The sequence below is a fragment of the Acomys minous genome (assembly GCF_964271855.1).
Source record: "Acomys minous genome assembly, chromosome: 9".
Lineage (NCBI taxonomy): Eukaryota > Metazoa > Chordata > Mammalia > Rodentia > Muridae > Acomys > Acomys minous.
The window spans coordinates 88,189,027-88,209,238 of record NC_140490.1 but is presented as its reverse complement, the minus strand read 5'-3'; the positions used below and the strand labels follow the sequence as shown (position 1 = coordinate 88,209,238).

The 20,212-nt window shown below is 44.1% G+C and overlaps 1 protein-coding gene across 1 annotated transcript in view; it reads left to right on the top strand.

Moving 5' to 3' along the window:
* The window catches only part of POLR3B (RNA polymerase III subunit B), a 96,830-nt gene that overhangs the window by 12,569 nt on the left and 64,049 nt on the right, over positions 1-20,212 (top strand). The window contains exons 7-12 of the mRNA XM_084796283.1: positions 569-660; positions 3,425-3,542; positions 4,322-4,430; positions 11,669-11,791; positions 16,781-16,900; positions 19,739-19,873. Of these exons, the coding sequence (XP_084652409.1) occupies positions 569-660; positions 3,425-3,542; positions 4,322-4,430; positions 11,669-11,791; positions 16,781-16,900; positions 19,739-19,873 (697 nt within the window). The remainder of the gene's footprint in view (positions 1-568; positions 661-3,424; positions 3,543-4,321; positions 4,431-11,668; positions 11,792-16,780; positions 16,901-19,738; positions 19,874-20,212) is intronic.

Sequence of the window (20,212 nt, the reverse complement as noted above, 5' to 3'; positions counted from 1 at the left end):
GTGGTACTTAACAGAGCACCCAGGTGTAGGTTGCTCTCTTAGTCCTTCAGTGCTGTCTGTTGGTCTATCCAGCTTTCCTTTGGTAACCTGTCTTGGCTCTTGTTTTAAGCCTTCTCTTCAACTTTGCCATGTTGTATCTCAACCGTCACATGTTTAGGTGTGTTCCTCTGGTTATTCAGTATAGGTAGTACTTTGAAGGTACTCATATATCTTTAAAATCCACAGCCTTTCCCCCTTTGAATACGTTCGTCCCGATGTCTGAATGGGTAGACTTCCTCTCACTCGGGGCTTCATAGAGCATTCCTCATAGAATCCATCTCTTAGTCTCCCTGAAATAGTGGTAACGTCCTTCTCAGCTGTGCCCTTGTGGTTATCCGCACAGCTGTAGATTTGTTATCTGCGCCAGGAAGGGTGTCTGGGGAGTCTTTGTTTTCCCCTAGCTCTCATGGAGTGCCTCTTCCAGCCTGCCGCACAGAGCTGCAGGCCCGCCTGCCGTGTGCTCACGGCACACCTTTATGCCTCAGTCCGTGCATGATAACTTTCTTTTCTTTTCTTTTCCTTTAAACAGAATGCCAATCATGCTACGAAGTTCAAACTGTGTTCTGACAGGGAAAACTCCAGCAGAGTTTGCCAAATTGAACGAATGTCCGTTAGACCCAGGTATGTGGGATGACTTGGGTGTACCCCACTCCCTTTTCCTTACCTGTTCGGTTCCGTGGTGTTCTGCTGCAGCCTTTCTGCCTTCTAATGGCTCATTGGAAAAACTATGTTGATAAACTTTGCAAGATTTGGCACCATCTTCGTTCTGGATTTCTAAAAATACTCTGATTCTTCTTTCAGTGGCTACAATTGTTAGTAGCTCGTTCTCTCTGCCTTTGCTCAGTAGTTTCTTTTGATACACTTGGCATTTTAAACTCCCCAAAGTTGTTGTCTGAGCTGTTCTGAAAAGCCCCCAGTGGTTTAGGACAGTCTGTGTTAAATATAGAAAGGGGAGAAAATGGAAACTTTTTGCTATATTTTAAGCTCTTAAAATCTATATTTTTCCACTTATTTCTAGACTATTCTTGGTAAAAACTCAAACTTAACACAGTTTCTCCTAATGCCTTTAGCTATTATTTAAATTGGCTTATAGTTGCTTTTCTTGAACTCTTTCCATTAAGGAGGATATTGTTGTTAATTGTTAGCGTATTTGGTTGTGTTTAAGGACACAGGGTCTCATGTAACTGGCCTCAGGCTTACTATGTAGTCAAGGCTGGCCTTGATCCCCTGGTCTCCTTGCTTCTACCAAGTGCCCAACTTACAGGCATGTGCTGCCATAACTGGTTACACTGAGGAAGAACCTAAGAAGAACCTGGCTCTATTAGACTCTAGCCAAGTTTTTCATAAGGTAAATGTATTACGTTGGTTTTGCTTATATTTTGCAAATACAACAACATCTCACTCTATCCTCTATTCCAATTCTGTGGGGAAAAAAAGTAATAATGGCATGTGGCTTTTACTCAGTATAAAATATTATTTTGGAGCTGGGCATGGTGGCATATGCCTTTAATCCCAGCACTCAGGAGACACAGGCAGGCAGATCTCTGAGTTCAAGCTAGCCTGGTCTACAAAGTGAGTCCAGAGCAGCCAAGGCTACACAGAGAAACCCTGTCTGAAAAAATGAAAGAGAGAGAGAGAGAGAGAGAGAGAGAGAGAGAGAGAGAGAGAGAAAGGAAACAAAAAACCAAAAACCCCACCTATTTATTTTGGAAACTTAAACATCATTTACTATTGTTCCCAATTTGTTAGAAAGTTGGAGAAAGTATCAGTTTCCGTTGATGATCCCAGGCTATTCCTGTGCTTAACAGATATAAAGATTCATCTATTCGGGACATTTCTTTTTCATTTGCCTGACATACCTATTGCCTTGATAAAAATATGTGGATATTACAGATGATTTTCCTGTTCCCATGATACACACCTTGACCAAAGGCAACTTGTAGGGGAAGGCTTTATTTGGCGGACACTTCCAGGCCACAGTCTGTGATTGAGAGTAGCCAGGGCAGGAGATGTAGCAGAAACCATGGAAGAATGCTGCCTTTTGGCTTGCTCCCCGGCTGTGTTCCTCTACGTTTCTCATGTAGCTCAGGCCCAGCTGCCTTCCTTAGTGCCTGACATCTGAGATACACTCATGGTCCTCTCGCTCCAGGAGGCCTGGGCAACTCCATTTCTCTGGGTCTGCCATCCCTAGCACACATAGTGTGTCATGTAGGCACGGACCAGCTTCACTGCACACCCGCCACCATCCTTGGCAGATGTCCCATGATCCTGGTGTCTCCAGTATCTTGGCGTCTCCACTTCAGCTGAGGCTCCACCTTCCGCAGTAGCCTGTCCTGGTCTCTCTTCAGGGACTGGAACGCTTGCACAGAGTGCCAAGCCTCAGCTTCTCGCTATCAGTCCTTCTTCAGTCCTGCAGCTTTGATGCTGCCAAGCCAGTGCCACAGAGGAGGCTCTTAAAGCTATCAAGTTCTGCTGCCAGCTTGAAACACACCCTTCTGGACCACAGCTTCTGTGTGCTTACCCTAAGGAGATACTTCCCAGAAGATTTCTCATCAGTGATGGTGGTCACTCATTGATCACAACCCTTTCTCAATCCCTGCTATCCAACCCCCACTGTCCCAGGAAAACACGCCAGGCTCCCGTCGCCTGCATTTTCAGCATCCCTACCTTCCAAGTTTCCACAGAACAACCCAGTGGTCTCTGAGCACTCAGTGGCTTTTCTAGCTCAAAGTTCCAAACCAGCATGGTCAGGTCCGCCTCAGAAACACCCCACTTCTGGTTCTGATCTCTGTCCTAGTTTGTGTTTCTGTTGCTGTGATGAACACTTCAACCAAAAGCAACTCGAATTTAGCTTACTCTTTCACGGTAAAATCACTCATTGAGTTCAGAAGCTCAAGCAGGAGCTGAAGCAGAAACCAGAGGGAACAGTGTTGTCTTCCTGTTCCCAGGCGTATGTTCATCTCTTTCGTATATGGCCCAGGCCCCTCAGTCTGCGGAGGGACAGTGGGCTGAGCCCACTCCCATCAGTTAGCATTCCAGACTTCCCCCTAGACATGCCCTCCATGATGGAAGCAGTTCATCAGCTGAGGCTCCATCTTTCCAGTGCGTCAGCCTGACAACAAGACCAACCAGGGCAAGAGACCAGCCGGGCACTCTCTGTCGTCAACAGGAGTGTCAGCTTTGGCTCTTTTGTGTGAAACTGTTGTGACACTCACCAGTTCACAGAACAGTGCGATTGCTGGTGCCTGAGGCAGATGAGTACTGGGGATCTGGGGACAGGAGGTCCATGGGACCACAGTAGAGCTCTGGAGACTACCTCAGGAATTCCTCGCCCTCACCTGCTCACACTGGTCACACAAGAGCTTGTCTTACTTCCTTTGGGCAGGTGGCTACTTCATTGTTAAAGGAGTCGAGAAAGTCATTCTGATCCAAGAGCAGCTGTCCAAAAACAGGATCATTGTGGAGGCGGACAGGAAAGGGGCCGTCGGAGCCTCGGTTACCAGGTATGGACACAAATGCTGCTCTTCAAGGCAGTCATCAGTCTAGCAGTAGTAGGGGTTGCCGTCTCCTGCGGAGGGGCAGCATTTCTCTCAGTAGCAGGCAGTGTTTTTAAAGTTTGTTTGTTCTATGAGTCTATAAACACTATTGATTTTAAGATTTCTGTGATAGAAATGTGAGGCATCATTTGGAAAGGCACTAGTAATTAAAGTTGTGTTCTTTATTTATAGCATTAAAGAAACTTTAAAAAGCAGGAAAGCACTCTTCAAGTTTTTCATATGTCTCTTCAGGTTTTTATAAGCAAAGACTGTTCCTTGTGCACCACTGAATGGACTGGACCATGCACTGACTTAGCATGTATTGTTTGCAGTCCAGACAAGCTCTTTGCCCCACTGCACCCATGATCTACAGCGCAGCACCTTGTAGGATTTTTTTTTTCAACTTCTCTTCTCATGCGATTTGAAACTTGCTCTCCTTACATAGCAAGTTCAAGGCCAGCCTGGACCACAGACCTTTCCTTGAGAACCAGCCAGCAAACCAGACACACAAGGAAAAGGGGGATTAGGTTAAAAGGTGAAGGTCACTCGGCATCCACAAAAGCTCCACCATAAGCCGGAAGTGTTCTAAGTGTTCACAGAAGTGGCAGGGGGGAAGTTGTGTACCTTTGAAAGCCAATAAGTGAGACGGTGTGATTTGTTGCGTAGCTAAGCCGGCTGGGTAATGATGGTGGCTACTGAAGTTACTGGGTAGGAGTGCACTTTAACTGGCTTGTGTTCACTTACAGCTCTACCCATGAGAAAAAAAGTAGAACCAACATGGCCGTGAAGCAGGGACGATTTTATCTGAGGCACAACACTTTGTCTGAAGATATCCCTATTGTCATCATATTTAAGGTAAAGCTACAGCTCTCTTTCTGAAAACTGGAAAGAATTTCTCTGGTTCATTTTCTTTACTAAAGGTTTTATCATATTTTATTTTGTATGTGTACATGTAAGCGTTGACATGGATGGATGGATGGATATACATGTCACAGTGCATGTGTGGAGGCTGGAGGGAGAGATGCCTGAGGTATAGGAGGGTATAAGTGAGGAAGAAGCCTTTCCCCACTCTCTTCCTAAGCACACAGGGCTACCTAGAGACCCCAGTGCTAGCGGTATCTCACCAGTCTTTCATGAAGTAGTTGGCGTATTCATGAATATAAGTAGGTCTTTTTGCTGATACATGCAGTACATATCACTGTGCACTTAGCTCTTTTTGGTTTTGTAACTTACATCTTGTATATGGTGTGATAGTCCTACATACTGACAAAAGCTACAAAAGGGAGAAGGGGCTTGTTTTGGCTCAAAGCTCATCATGGCAGGAAAATTAAAATGGCAGAAGCCTGAAGCGGCCAGTCGCATTGCATCTGTGGTCAGGAAGCAGAGAAGGATGAGCGTGTGCACCCGGCTCACTTCCTCCTTTTCCAAAGTCCAGGATCGCAGCCCAGGGAATGGTGCTGCTCACAGTGGCTGTGTCTTACCAGCTCAAGAATCTAATCGAGACAGTCCCCCACAGTGTGCCCAGAAGCCTGTCTCTGAGGTGCTTCTAGTCCTATCAGATTGACTATTGGGGTTAGCCATCGTATAGACCTGTGGTGTCTTGACAAATGATTCCACTTTATTTCACCAGGCTCATGGACATAATAGCTCTTGATGTTATAAAACGTGCCGTGGTGTGTCACATGAGCAAGGACATCTACAGGCTCTATCCCAAGACATTCCAGTTCTGTTCATTTTTTATAGACATCTAGATTCTGTTGTCTCTAAATAAACCTGTGTCTTTACTATACAACTAGATGTCAAAAAGTTTGACTTAGAACCCAAAAGCTGTTTCCTGTAGAAATGCTTACTTGGTGTTCCTGGCACACTCCTCGGGTCCGTTTGACATGTTATGAGGCATGAATGTGTATAGCGTGGATCTTGATGGTCTAGCCTGACCAATAAAGGGCCCGGATGGCTCCAGGAGCCTCAGCACAGCAGGCCAGATCATCCCAGAGACAAGCTCAGCACAGCAGGCCAGATCATCCCAGAGACAAGCTCAGCACAGCAGGCCAGATCATCCCAGAGACAAGCGCAGCACAGCAGGCCAGATCATCCCAGAGACAAGCGCAGCACAGCATGCCAGATCATCCCAGAGACAAGCTCAGCACAGCATGCCAGATCATCCCAGAGACAAGCTCAGCACAGCATGCCAGATCATCCCAGAGACAAGCTCAGCACAGCATGCCAGATCATCCCAGAGACAAGCTCAGCACAGCATGCCAGATCATCCCAGAGACAAGCTCAGCACAGCAGGCCAGATCATCCCAGAGACAAGCTCAGCACAGCATGCCAGATCATCCCAGAGACAAGCTCAGCACAGCATGCCAGATCATCCCAGAGACAAGCTCAGCACAGCAGGCCAGATCATCCCAGAGACAAGCTCAGCACAGCAGGCCAGATCATCCCAGAGACAAGCTCAGCACAGCAGGCCAGATCATCCCAGAGACAAGCGCAGCACAGCAGGCCAGATCATCCCAGAGACAAGCTCAGCACAGCAGGCCAGATCATCCCAGAGACAAGCTCAGCACAGCAGGCCAGATCATCCCAGAGACAAGCTCGTTCTGCTCAGTTGCCACCCTTCAGTTTCACTTTAGGCCTCAGGATTCCTGCCCCATTGTTGGCTTTACAGTAGAAATGCCTTCTGTCAATAGGCAGATCCTCTGCAGTGCTAGTAACTAAGCTGGTTAAAAAGGAAAAGCATTTAGAGTAATAAAGAAGACCCTGAGCCTCTGTTCTTAATGATTAACCCAGAGAGCATGGGAGCCAGGGAGCTGGGCTTCTTCAAGTCTGGCTTGTGGCTGCGGGTGCGCTAGGCCCCGGTCGTTCACAGGTTTGCCTGGGTGCTCATTAGGCAGGCTCTTTTTTTTTTTTTTTGCATTATAATTTTTTTATTAATACATTCATATTACATCTCAATTGTTATCCCATCCCATTCCTCCCTCCCTCCCGCTTTCACCCTGTTCCCCTCTCCTATGACTATGACTGAGGGGGACCTCCTCCCCTGAATATGTTGGTAGTCTAGGCAGGCTCTTAGTTTGAGAAGTAACCATATTTGAGATGCAGTCATATGAAGGAAGTTCTGTACAATATTTTTTATGTTCAGTATAGTTTTATGCATTTGAATTCTATAAAGGATAGTCATTGATTTTCTTTACCAGATGATGATGATGATCATAATGACAGGACCATTTTATCGGTAGTCCAGAGAGGTTCTCACACGTCTGCTATCCGTCTTCCTTCCTTTGAAGTTTGTATTTTCAAGCACAGAAGGAACTTCGGCTTTTTCAAAGGAATCTTACAGTTCCCAACATCGTCTCATGTACATACATGGTGATGGAGAGATTTTATCTGCCAGCTTAGAATTACAGCTTCAGCAGAGGGCAGTATGTCTCCATGTATCGCCGGCCTTTTTTTTCCTCTCCCAAGTTTTGAATGTGAAAATGAATAGCATTGCTGTTTTTAGAGTGGGAGTGTTAACTGATCAGAAAGCATAGGATCTTTGTATCACTTGTATAGAAAATGTGTAATGAAATGCGTGCATGGATTAAAAATCTGAAAAGCTTTAAACGTTTCTTTTTTACAAGATGACCACAGTTAAATAAGACAATGTCTCCTGTTACATTTGTTTAATATTTATGTTGAAAGCATCAATAGATATAGCTGATTTAAATTATATCTAGCAAAAGGCTTTGAATTAACAACCTGTGTTTTTTATGTAACCAGCTAAAAATGAAGAAAGGTTCTGAAAAGTAGAACATGTTTTTATTTTTTTTCAGAGGTTTTTTTTTTTAGCTTGTGATATACATAATAACTTATTTTGTATTTTACTTAACAATAGATTATGGTATCTTTCTGCATCATCATCATTAGTGATTATCATGTATGTGATTTACTTTTCAGTTTCCCTGGGTGTGACTTTTTTTCTTTTTCTTTTTCTTTTTTTCTTTTTTTCCCCGAGACAGGGTTTCTCTGTGTAGCCTTGGCTGTCCTAGACTCACTTTGTAGACTAGGCTGGGCTCGAATTCACAGTGATCCGCCTGCCTCTGCCTCCTGAGTGCTGGGATTAAAGGCCCAGCTCCCTGGGTGTGACTTTAGGGTTTTGTTTTTGTTCTTTTTTCCCAATTCAGGTGTTTTCAGTCCTAGACGCTGGGATGACTGCGCTTGTTCATACATGTTCATGCACACTGCTGAGAGACTATGGGATTTTAGTCCTGCAAGTGGGAGTGTTGTGTGTATTTTCCAGAAATGTGTTTATTAATGATCCAACAAGCCGTATATAATGTTTGAAGTAAGCATTTAAAACTTTGAGTTCAGATACACTAGCTGAGGATTTGGGTCATACACAGTCAGTGTTTTGTCCTTCGTCTTCAGCAATGTTTCAGTCAGCTGCTGAGAACTTGCCTGTTGGTTGCCACCCACATTTCAGGGTCCTGGAGATGTTTGAGGCGAACAAATTTAGTCTAACTTCCTGTTTCTCCTTTTAGTAGCTAGCTGTGTGACCTTGGGCAGAATTCGCAGCGTCTCTGAGTCCTGTCTAACTCATCTTTCAAGAGAAAATTCCCATCTGGGGTTGTTCTGTGAGGCACAGATGGAACGGTGCGTTCCCAGGAAGGAGGCCCTTTCTCTTTGCTCAGCCTTCCTTACCATTTAGTGAGAAGCCAGGGAGAATAGACTGGGGCGCTAGATGAGGCACACCATTTCTCTTTGTGTGTTGTGTGGCCCTAGCACAGACCTTGACAGTCATTAGGACTTGATGGTTGTTGATTGTACCCAACAATTGGCTGAAAGTGGCAGAAGCAGCAGGGTTTCCAGCTGCCATGCTGAGTGTGAATATGATGGGTAGAGCCTGGGAGGCCCGGGTCAGCCTTCTTTATGGACATGAATTGCCACAGAGGTTCTCCTGCCCATGAATCTTCCCCTCTTCCCATTGCACTTGCACCGTGGCGGCATCTCTAGCCTCAAAGGATCTTGGGAGCTGGGCTTTGTTTCTTAAGACGCCAACTTCTATGGGTGTTTTTCATCTTTAAAGAGAAACAACTCTAGACTTGAAGTCATCACCATTCCCTTATCTACCAGACTACTGTTAGCAATAAGTAACTTTAGCTACTTTAAGAAAACCAGAACTTTCTGCATCTCGGCTGTATTTGGAGCCACTTGCATCAGGACCCTTACACAGTGTCCTTGAGTGCCTCTCCATCCGTACAGGTCATTCTCTCGTGCTCACTGGTACTTTGTCTTTTCCTACCTTTAAAGTTACACTTTGTAGATGTCTGAGGATGCAGTCTCATGCTGCTTCCTACAGAGTGCCTCTCATGGGTTTTGTTCAGTGATTGCTAGACCATTGGTGACCTTCAGATGAGTATTAGTCCTGCCATTTTTCCCAAGGTTATCATGATATAGTGTTTTCTCTTGGCTTATTAGTGGCAGTGATGAGGTTACAGGAGTACAAAGAGTTCCACATAATGCTACTTTTCGGGTGTCTGAATTATGTCTGTAAAGCAAAATGGGTGGGCATTTTGTTTGTTTCCATGGCAACATGTCATGTATTTATAGCCATGACTGCTGAAGGCTAAATAGTGCTAAAGTTGATTCAGTCTTTGCAGCTGACCTCCTTTGATAGTACGTGACTGAGTTATGGCCCCTGCATGTCAGTGGCTTGCTAGGGAGTGGCTAGGCTTTTGCTGGAAAGCTTGACAGTACACATGCTTTCTGTGTCTGGCATCTTTCACCATTGCTTGACATAGTTTCTTTCACAGTTTAGGCATGCGTGGAGGACACAAGCAGTCAGTTTAGATCCATTTTAAGAGTGTTAGGCAATTTAAAAACTATTACTTAGATTCTACACCAGGACATCCAAGTGATGAATGATGAAGGACTTTTTTTTCCACCATTATTAAACACCAAAGTAGGTGATTGAGTCTGTAGTCTCTTTGTACTTAGAGATTGCTGAAGATATAATTCTAAGCTGGGATTAAAGGTGTGTGCCCCTATGCCCGGCTTGGGGGCATTTTCAAACTCCCCTCAGTTGGTATAAAAGGAGTATATCAGGTTGTTAGCCTCCCCCAGGGCTTCAGAACTTATTTATACACACACACACACACACACACACACACACACACACACACACACACGTATGTATATGTATATATATTACATATATAATTTATTCATATTACATCTAAATTGTTATCCTATCCCTTGTATCCTCCCATCCTCCCTCCCTCTCACTTTCCCCCTATTCCCCTCCCCCATGACTGTGACTGAGGGGGACCTCTTCCCTCTGTATATGCTTATAGGGTGTCAAGTCTCTTCTTGGTAGCCTGCTATCCTTCCTCTGAGTGCCACCAGGCCTCCTTATTCAGGGTACATGGTCAAAAATGGGGCCCCAGAGTTCGTGTGAAAGTCAGTTTCTACTCTTCACTCAACTGTGGAGAATGTCCTGTCCATTGGCTAGATCTGGGTAGGGGTTCGAAGTTTACTGCACATATTGTCCTTGGCTGGTGCCATAGTTTGAGCAGGACCCCTGGGCCCAGATCCGCCGGTCATAATGTTCTTCTTATAGGTTTCTAGGACCCTCTGGATCCTTCTATTTCCCCATTCTCCCATGCTTCTCTCACCTAGAGTCCCAATAGGATGTCCTCCCCTCTGTCCCATTTTCCTGGCAAGTGAAGACTTTCATGGGACATGCCCCTTGGGCTAGTGTCCAGATATAAGTGAGTATATACCTTTTGACTCTTTCTGCTTCTGGGTTAACTCACTCATGATTATTTCTAAAAAATTCAAGCAACACCACATGCTGGCGAGGATGTGGAGAAAGAGGAACACTCCTTCATTGCTGGTGGGAATGCAAACTACTGCAGCCACTTTGGAAATCTATCTGGTGCTATCTCAGAAAACTGGGAATAAAGCTTCCTCAAGACCTAGATATTCCACTCCTTGGAATATACCCAGAAGATGATCCAGCACACAAGAACATTTGCTCAACCATGTTCATAGCAGCCTTATTCATAATAGCCAGAACATGGAAACAGCCTAAGTGTCCCTCAGTAGAAGAATGGATAAAGAAACTGTGGTACATTTACACTATGGAATACTACTCAGCTATTAAAAAGAAGGAATTCCCAAAATTTGTGGGCTTCAAAACTTTCGAGGTCAGATGTGTGCAGCCCATAGAACTTTGGGCTGCAAGGGCTCCATTGGTGCTGCCTCTGCACCCGCGCCAGAAGGAAGTGCATGATGGTATAGGGTTGCCATTGTCTTAGCAAGAACTCTAACGCTTCTAGGCAGCCCCCTCAGTGGTTTAAAGGACAGGGCCCCTGGAGTTCTGCATTGGAACTGTGGACTCGCTTTCCTTCCTTTTGTGTGGAAGAGAACTAAGAAAAAGACAAGTGACAAGCTTGACTGGACAGTTGTCCTCTGCTTCTGTCTCTTCTCGAAGCTGAAGGAAGACATCTTGATGCAAACCTGACTTTCCCTTGACTCCTAAGAAGTCTCTCATTAACACACGAGAGAGGGCTAGTGGGATTATGCTCTGTCTCTCCACATGGCAGCGTTCCAGGCAAGTGTGTGAAGAAGTGAGTGAGCACAGGACCATGTAAATGATTTTGACAATTTTCAGAAAAAAATTAATCTTGTTGCAAAACTAGTCGGGGTCACACTCATGTTCAGCAGTGTTCATTTGTGACTCACTACCCATGGGGGGCGGGTCTTGAGTTTATCTGCTGTTATTACTGTGATCAAGTCTCTCCCCTAGACTTCCCAGCACCATTTCTTCATGGTGAAGCTCTTAAAAGACTTCAAAAAATTGAGAGAGTTGTACATTTTGCAGAAAACGCTTGAGGATGTTTGTTTTCCTCTTCCAAATGACAATTTCTGTTTCAGGTTTTCGTGCAGCTTGGGCTGTGGCTGCCAGCACCAGATGGCACCGTTTCTGAGGGAAGAGCTGGCTTTTGCTTAGAAGTAATACCCACAAACAATACCAGATTAGCATAAGCAAATGTCAGTGAGTGAACACAAAGCCAACACTCCTCCATCTTTTCTTCCCTTCCTAGGCCATGGGTGTTGAGAGTGACCAGGAAATTGTGCAAATGATTGGAACAGAGGAGCACGTGATGGCTGCATTTGGGCCCAGCTTGGAGGAATGCCAGAAAGCTCAGATTTTCACACAGATGCAGGTGTGTCCTTTCATGATTGCCTTGCTGTGAACTGGGACAACTTCAGTGCTGCTCATCTCAGTAAGCCACCCCTATAGTGGCTTTGGGGGTGTAGATTTGGGGAGGACGTTGAGGAGAAGAACAACGCAAGTTCTTTTGACTGGCTTCTGTAAATCGGAGGAGTGAGTTTGCCTGTGGTTTCTTGAGTCTTCAGAAGAGGCCTGCGTGGGGAGAAGCTTCTGGTGTGCGTCTGTAACCAGCACCATGTCCCCTCTAGTCATTCGAGGGCATGGGTCACTTTTAAAACTCTGGCAGTTCTAATCTGAGTCTTGCCTTTAAATTTTTCCCTTTAATATCCTTTTGAGGGGGGTGTTAGGGACATGTTGCTATGATAAAGCACTGTGTCCATAAGCAACTAAATGAAGGGTTTACTGTGGCTTGTAGATCCAGAGGGATAAATGTGTAATGGTGGTGAAGCATGGAGCAGGAAGCTGGCCGATCGCATGCTCATTCCTACAGAGGAAATAGAGAGAAGGAATGGGGCCAGGCCACCCTCTCATCCCCCCTCTAGTCACATACCTCCTCCATCATAGCTCCACCTCTTGAAAATTCCAGAGCTACCAACCAAGGAGCCAAGTGTTCAAACACAGGAGCTTTTGGGAGACATTTCTCATTCAACATAACGGAGACCAAAACCTAAGCAGGCAGTCTGCCAGTGAGCTGTGACCTTAGCCCTTAATTACCCATTTCATTCCCAACTTTCAATTGCGTCCATTCCATCTTTATCCCATTTTCTGAATTCCTAATTACTTAAGTATCAAGAAAGGTTCAGGAATAGTTGCTTTTATTACCTCGGAATCTCCACCAACCTCAGGTATGCCTGCTCAGACCCTTGGAATCTAAGGATAAGGCTTAAAAATGGTGTTAGGGAATTCCATGTGTGTAAACATAATTAAAAAAAATATTCTTCCTTTCTCATGTGGGAGCCTCCTCATGGTACTTGGGTTTTTAGACTGATGCTCGTAAGGTGTTTTGCTGAGGCAGAGTTTCAGGAGGCATCCCTTATCCCTCTGGGATCTAGGGATGCATGCCTACGGAATGAGAAAAGGTGGTTCCAATTGTCTATACGTACATCGTCTCTCCCAGGAGATACATACAGGGAAATGCAGATCCTGGGCTTTAGCCACCTGGGATGCATGTAGAGAAAGCATTCCCATTACTGTCTGTTTAGCTGTCTGTCAGTCTGATGGTTTTTAGGTTGAGTCATGCCCTTAGGAAGGTTACACTTAAGTATGTGTAATCCCAAAGCACAGGTTACTGGAGATAGTTACAACTGCATTCCTTTTTCTCCATGGTTAGTGGATAAATGACTCACGTCATTGGACAAGCAACATCAGGAAGCATTATTTGGATTGGGTGTACAAGTGAAGTACTTGATAGTCATGAATCTTCATTTAAAGATTAAGGATCTAAGAACATAAAGAAGAAACACCAGGAAGTATACAGGAAGTAGTAAATGAACACCAGTCCTTTGAACAGGAATTGTAGGCTCAGCTTTGGGACACATGCTATTCTGAGTATGACTGAAGAGTGTCCTAATGACACCAGAGGGCTCTGATGACTTCCTTCCACACTAGAACCATCATTGGTCAGATAGCCCTCAGCTTGGGCAGCTGTTAAACAAGGGCTACATAGTTCGGTTGGAAACTAACATTTATATCTATTAGAAGACACTGGTGGAAACTTTCCAGCTAACTCAATTAGATTAGGTCAGAGAAAAGATGGAAGAAAGAGATACTTAGTTAGCCTAAGAAAGACAGATGTTTTGTTTCCCTGAACAGAAAGTATGAATTTCCAAGTGCTCACAGTCTGCATGCTAGGTTAATAATAATCCAAGATAGTTAGTATATTGAACATACAAGATCAGTTGTGAAAGTGTAAGTGTTCTCCTCTGCTCTGAATGAGGATGAGCAAGTGCTCTTTGAAGAATAGCGTTGAATGACAAAACTTCTCCTGGGGAGACAGAACACGCACATCTGCTCGCCCCAGGTAAGGCTCTCACAACAGATGTCACCAAGCGGTACGGATGCCACCAAAGTCAAACTTGGTGAGCCAGTGAGCTTGATTGGAAGAGTATGAGTAAGGGGCTACTTACAGGAACAGATGGCTCAAGGACAGCTGTGTCACCAGCGCCCACCCCAGCTCATAAAAGCTGGAAAGCCTAGAGCACACAGCCTCCAGGCAGCTCAGAGGGTGGAGAGTACCCTTCCCAAGTGAGTCTGCTCTAAGCCAGGCAGCCCCGCTGGTTTCTTTCTTTCAGGCAGCTGGCTTTAGGATCTTCTTTGCAGTACAGCTTGTCTGAGAGGAATTCTCAGCTTTAATTGCTTACTCTGAGAGGAAGGGGAGCCTAGTGAATCTGGTCACTTTCAGGGACTTCCTGAAGCTATCTTGAGCTGTTTGTCTTCCTGTTGATGGAACTTCCCTTCAGCATGGAAACTGTTATTCCACCAATAGCCCTTTTGAAGATGTGGTGATTCTGTGGATTGCTTAAAATGTAGGGGTATTTTGTTTTTATGGCTGTTTTTGGCCTCTACCCTATCATCTGCTTTGTATTGTTTATATGTTTTTTATCATTGTAAAGGGCTCTGGTGTATAGAAACGGTGCTCATTGCCTTTTGGGGATGTTGCTAGGCATAATATTGTGGCCTACCTGAGAACATGAACCCTGCCTGCGCCTGCAGCCCTCACACTGCGGCGAGAAGGACAGAGGGCTGGGTACCAGGGAAGGGGTGGCAGTATTCCATCAAGAGGAATTCCCTTCTCTTTTGTGTCCCTCCTGTTTTTTGCCTCAAAGAAGTGAGGAATCTTACACCCTTTCCCAAGGGGAAAAGTTGAATGATGGTATCTCAGTTCAGAGAGCATCAAGCTCTCTTTTGGGTAAATACCTAGCATAGAATTGCTGGGCCAGAGAACAGTGTATTTTTAACCTTACTAAGTCAAAACGACCAAACTTCTCCAATCCACAGATAGTCCTACCATTCTGCATTACTGGCTGCACTGTTCAAGTCTGGTTGCTTCTTGTTCTCATGGTATTTGGTGTTGTGTCTTTTTTATTTTATTTCTAGCAAGTGTGTAGCATCATTTTATTGTAGCCTTAACCATTTCTCTCATGGCAACTTAGCGTGAGCACTTTTTCATGTATAAATTGGTCACTGGTTTTGTGAGCTGTTCAAATTATTTATTAAGTTGGTCATCTTTTTATTAATGGATTTCAGAGACCTTTAAAAAATGTGTGGTGGCATAGTCTTTAATTCAAGCACTTGGGAGGCAGAGACAGGCAAATCTCTGTGAGTTCAAGACCAGGCTGGTCCACAAAGTAAGTTCCAGGACAGCCAGGGCTCTTACACAGAGAAACAGTGTCTCAAACAAACAAACAACAACAGAAAGGTCTGGATATAAGTCTCCTACCCAGCTTTTATATTGTAAACACTGTCATCTTTTTCATTGATTATCTTTTCTTTTTCTTTCACAGTGTTGGTTAGCTTTGAAAAAAAAAAAACTCAAACTATCAGAAAGGTTGTGTTGTGTTTACAGTTATTACTCTGTGTCCTGTTTAAGGCGGTCCTTGCCAACTCCACATCAGGATATTGTCTGGGTCTTCTTCTGGAAGCTGTATTATTTTAGTTTCCATGTTAGGTCTAAAGTCTTTCTGTTGTTTTATTTTTATTTTTATTTTTTGTTTTTTAAGACTAGGTAGCCCAGAAACTCACTCTGTAGACCAGGCTGGCCTTAAACTCTGAGATCTACATGTGCCAGCACCACACAGCCAGTCTAAAGGTTTATCTCAAATTACTTCTTCCTTTTGGTGTGAGATGGAGGTAGAGCTCCTTGTTCATGTGTAGGTGTTGAGTTGTATTTCACCACCAGTTATTGGAAGGACAGTTTCTTTCATGTTTTGACACTTTTGTCAAGAGTCAGTTGACCACTCAGTGAGGTTGGTTTTGGACTTGTTATTTGCCTCCATTTTTCTCTCTCATTGCCAGCTTTACACCATTTTCATTGCTGAGGCTTTGTTTGTTTAGGGAGTGGGGTGGATATAGGTTCTCTGTGTAGCTTTGGCTGTCCTGGAACTCACTTTGTAGACCAGGCTGGCCTCGAACTCATAGAAACCCACCTGCCTCTGCCTCCTGAATGCTGGGATTAAAGGCGTGCACCACCACCACCAGCTTGGTTTTTGAGACAGGGTCTCTCTGTGTAGTCCTGGCTGGCCTTGAACTCACTATGACTAGGCTGGCCTTGAACTCAACAGAGATCCACCTGCCTCTGCCTCCCAAGTGTTGAGATTAAAAGATTGTGGTATCAGTGCCCAGCTACTGTAGGTTAATAGTTAAAATCAGCTTTGTTTCAGCTATCCAAGTCCTTTGCATATCCATGTAAATTATAGAACCTAGGACTTGAGAATCAGCTATTTTGGGTGTTTTAAAGCCTACTGAGAATAAAATAATCTATTCTGAATTTATTGGTTAATTTAGAAAAAATTTAGGCTGTGAGTTACATTTTAACATAAATCGAGTCATCTAGTTTATGACATTGTCTTCCTTAATCCTGCATTTATTTAGCTTTTCTGTTGTCTGTAGCTTAGTGTAGTGGTCTTAACATGGATCGCTTTCTTTATGGAAAACGCTCCAGCCCACAGTGATATTCCTAAGTGAAGAGCTGATGGCTGCCTTATACATACACACAAACTCATTTTCCATCTGTGGTTTTTCAATCCCCTACAAATAATTATGTGTCAATTTTATAAGAATAAGGCAATTTACAAATCAGAAGGGAACCAGTGTAGGCAGTGTGCTGTATTATTTTGTCATTGATTCTTGATTGGGTGTCTGTGTTTCCAATGAACCAGTCTCTGTAACTACGGTCCTTGTCTTCATTGCTTGTAATAGCAGGTCAGCACTGATAAGTGATCCTCAGTGATGTAATTCAAACACTACTTTTTTTTTTTAATAGGCATTAAAATATATAGGGAATAAAGTAAGACGTCAAAGAATGTGGGGAGGTGGACCAAAGAAAACCAAAATAGAAGAAGCAAGAGAACTCCTGGCTTCTACCATTCTCACCCATGTACCAGTGAGTAATTACCAGATATGAATAATATTTGTGATATCTGTTAAGTCTGTCTAAAGACATTTGAATAATGCTTTATGCTGTTTGAAGTGTATTCCCCAAGAGTGAATCTAGAGGACTTGGAACTTTTCTCCCATCCTCAATAGGTTGATTGCAGTCAGTGTTGGCTGTATCACTTTTTGAAATGCTCACTGGCTAAGGTCATCATCCCACGACCTTGAATTCCAGAGTTTCCATTTTCCAGCTTCCATCACGCTCCCGTCTGTGTTAGCTGATGGTTTGCTTCGTCACCTGACTGGTGGGTGGGTATATAAAGAAATATGGAGCCTGCCTGCTGGCCTGTGTTTATCTCCCATTGCCTTCTCATTATACATCAGCCATGGTGGCATGTGGGGTGTTGCCCAGAATCAGCCTGTCTCTCCATGAACGCATGCGCTCCTTTTGCTACGTCATAGCTACCAAGTGTTCCACCATGCGTTATGTGACTCAGGGCTGCAACTGTAGCTTCAGGGAATCTGTGGGAGTAGACTGGCCTTGTGGTGGCAGCCAGGCTCAGTTTTCTTACCTTAGGACACTGTGAGCTAATAATAGCTTCTGTTTGAGTTTCTGTGATCCAGTTCAGGGAATTATAAAATTCTTATTATTGAAGCTGTATTTGAACTGAATTTTAAGCTCTTTGTGATGATTGGAAATATTTTAAAATTCAAAACAGCAAAAGCGGATAGCGGGAGCAGAGCTTTGGAGTTGAGATACGTTTGTTCAGATCCTGGATTTGAACTCTAGGTTTTCCTTGCGCTGATTTGAATGTTTCTGAACTTAAGCTTCTCCATTGGTATGAGGAGGTAACACTGCTTCCTCCCAAGTCTCCTGTAGTAGTTCAGGCACACAGCCTGTGCAGGCATACAGCCTGTGCAGAAGAGAGCTCTGTTTCTCAGCCCCCCAGGACGCTGTAGTGCATTGGGAGCCTGGTTTACCTTAATGCTGGAATGGCAGCAAGGGCCTCTTCCACCCTGCTGGCTGTGCAAACCTTTACTAAATTGGAGTCATAAAGCATAATTCCTTTGCTCTTTTGCAAAGAGAATGAGCTACTGTTTTAAAGTTTGGGCTCTACGTATATCAATAAAGAATAGATGAATTGGGAAAAGCCTTACAGTTTTCAAATAGTTTAAGACAGGTTTTCAACCTAGGTTAAAACTTTGGGGGCAGTACAGGAATGGGAGGCATTACCAAGAGAAAGCAATACTGTTTGTTGTTCTTTGAGACCCAGGCTCAAGAGCTCTCTCTAGATTAACACTTGGGAATTTGCTAGAAATAGTGAAACTGTGCCTGATACCTACCAAGTCAGAAATTCCCAGACTGAGCCTTGGGAAGCCATAGGTGTTTTTGTAAGTCTCCCAGGGGCCTGTGACACATCACAGATTTGAAAGCCTTAACCGTTAAGAGTGGTGATGTCCAGAAGGCCCAAGGTGCTGTTGACAGTTTGATTCCAGAATTCTGTGGTCATTTTAGAGCTTCGTACCTGTTTCAGGTAATCCATGCTAACATCCCCCAAGGAATGTCTGACCTGCTATTGTGGTCTACAGGTCTTGTCACCTGTTAGAGTAGAGGGTTCCTGCTTTCCACGTGATTATTAACATTGCCCTGGAAAACGGCCTCAGAAATAATTTCAGGTTAGGTTGGGTTAGGTTCAGGTTAGGTAGGGTTGGGTTTCTAGTATATAGTAGTTAAAAGGGGAGGTAGGTAAAATGCCTTAGATAGAGTGGAGCAGGGATGGTTGCCAGGAATATTCATGTTTACTTCTACCATAAGTCTACTAGTAGTTATGTACATGAAGGGGGGATGTGAGCTGGGCTTTGTTGAAAACTTAAAATGTGAGTAATAAAATGTTTGCTTTTTTCATTGATAAGCAAAACAACCATTAATTGATTATAAAACAGCCAGAAGAGTTAGGTGATCAGTGCTACTTCTTTTTTTTTTTTTTTTTAATATTTTTTAATCTTTATTTATTTATTTATTATTGTGTATACAATGCAGGTGTACATGCATGCCAGAAGAAGGCATCAGCTCACATTATAGATGGTTGTGAGCCACCATGTGGTTGCTGGGAATTGAACTCAGGACCTTTGGAGGAGCAGTCAGTGCCCTTAACCTCTGAGTTATCTTTCCAGCCCAATCAGTGCTACTTCTTGACATTAAGATTAGAAAAATAAGATGGAACATAGAGTTCTGTAAACAGTGAGAATATAAATTATTATCACTGTTTAACAAAGAGCTTCAAACCTCAATGGCTGAGCATAACTGTGCTGTATCACTCATTGGTCTGTATTCACCAGCCTTTTCCCAAAGTTGGGGAGGGACTTTTGTCTTTGGCTTGTCGTGGAGCTGCAAGTGGTCGCTGAGACTGGAGTCACCTCATGGCTTTCCTGGGCCGGATGTCCACCGTGGCTTCCTCATTCACCGCAAAGTGCACTGCTCTTCCCACAGTGTCCTAGACTTGCCCTCTAATGACTAGGACTCCAGACAGGAGGTGGCTGTGCCAGTGTAGACCTGGCTTGGCATGGACTCTGCTGTACCCTGGTCAAACTCACCACATGGCCGTCTGCAGCGGGCAGTGCGGAGTGGCATGGAGGATGAGGGGAGTGACGCAGTTACAGTGTCACACAGAAAGGAAAGGCGGTGTACCTCTCGGGGGCTTATAGACTAGCTGAAGTTCCCAAAGGAGGGAGAATTGTAGCAATTCATTGCTTTCCTGTTTGAATGTGGTAACGCCGATTCTTTTCTTGAGGCACCTGGCTTTAGCATACACCATCTCTGAGTGTCTCTCCAATTTCCCAATTACAGGTGAAGGAGTTCAACTTCCGAGCTAAGTGCATCTACACTGCAGTGATGGTGCGAAGGGTGATCCTGGCCCAAGGAGATAATAAAGTCGATGACAGAGACTATTATGGCAACAAGCGACTGGAATTGGCAGGACAGGTGCTTTAATTATTTCCATGAAGAATTGTATTTTCTTTGATAAAATTAATTTTGCTGTCACTTTAGGTACGAATGCATCCAAATCTAATAGAAACTGTATGTAGTTTGAAGTACTGTTTTTTTGTTTTTGTGTTTTATGTGAAAAGGCTGTTTAAATATCCCTGTAGTGTACCAGTGTTCTATCTTCTGCTGAGTTCTTTACCCTCATTCCCTTTAATGTTGGAAATGAAGCATGGCTTTAAGTAATACAATTTACTCAATAACAAATGTTACTTAGATATCTGTATGTTCCAAGGTGCTAGTGCTGGGTATGCAGGAAGAAGATAGACAGACAAGGGG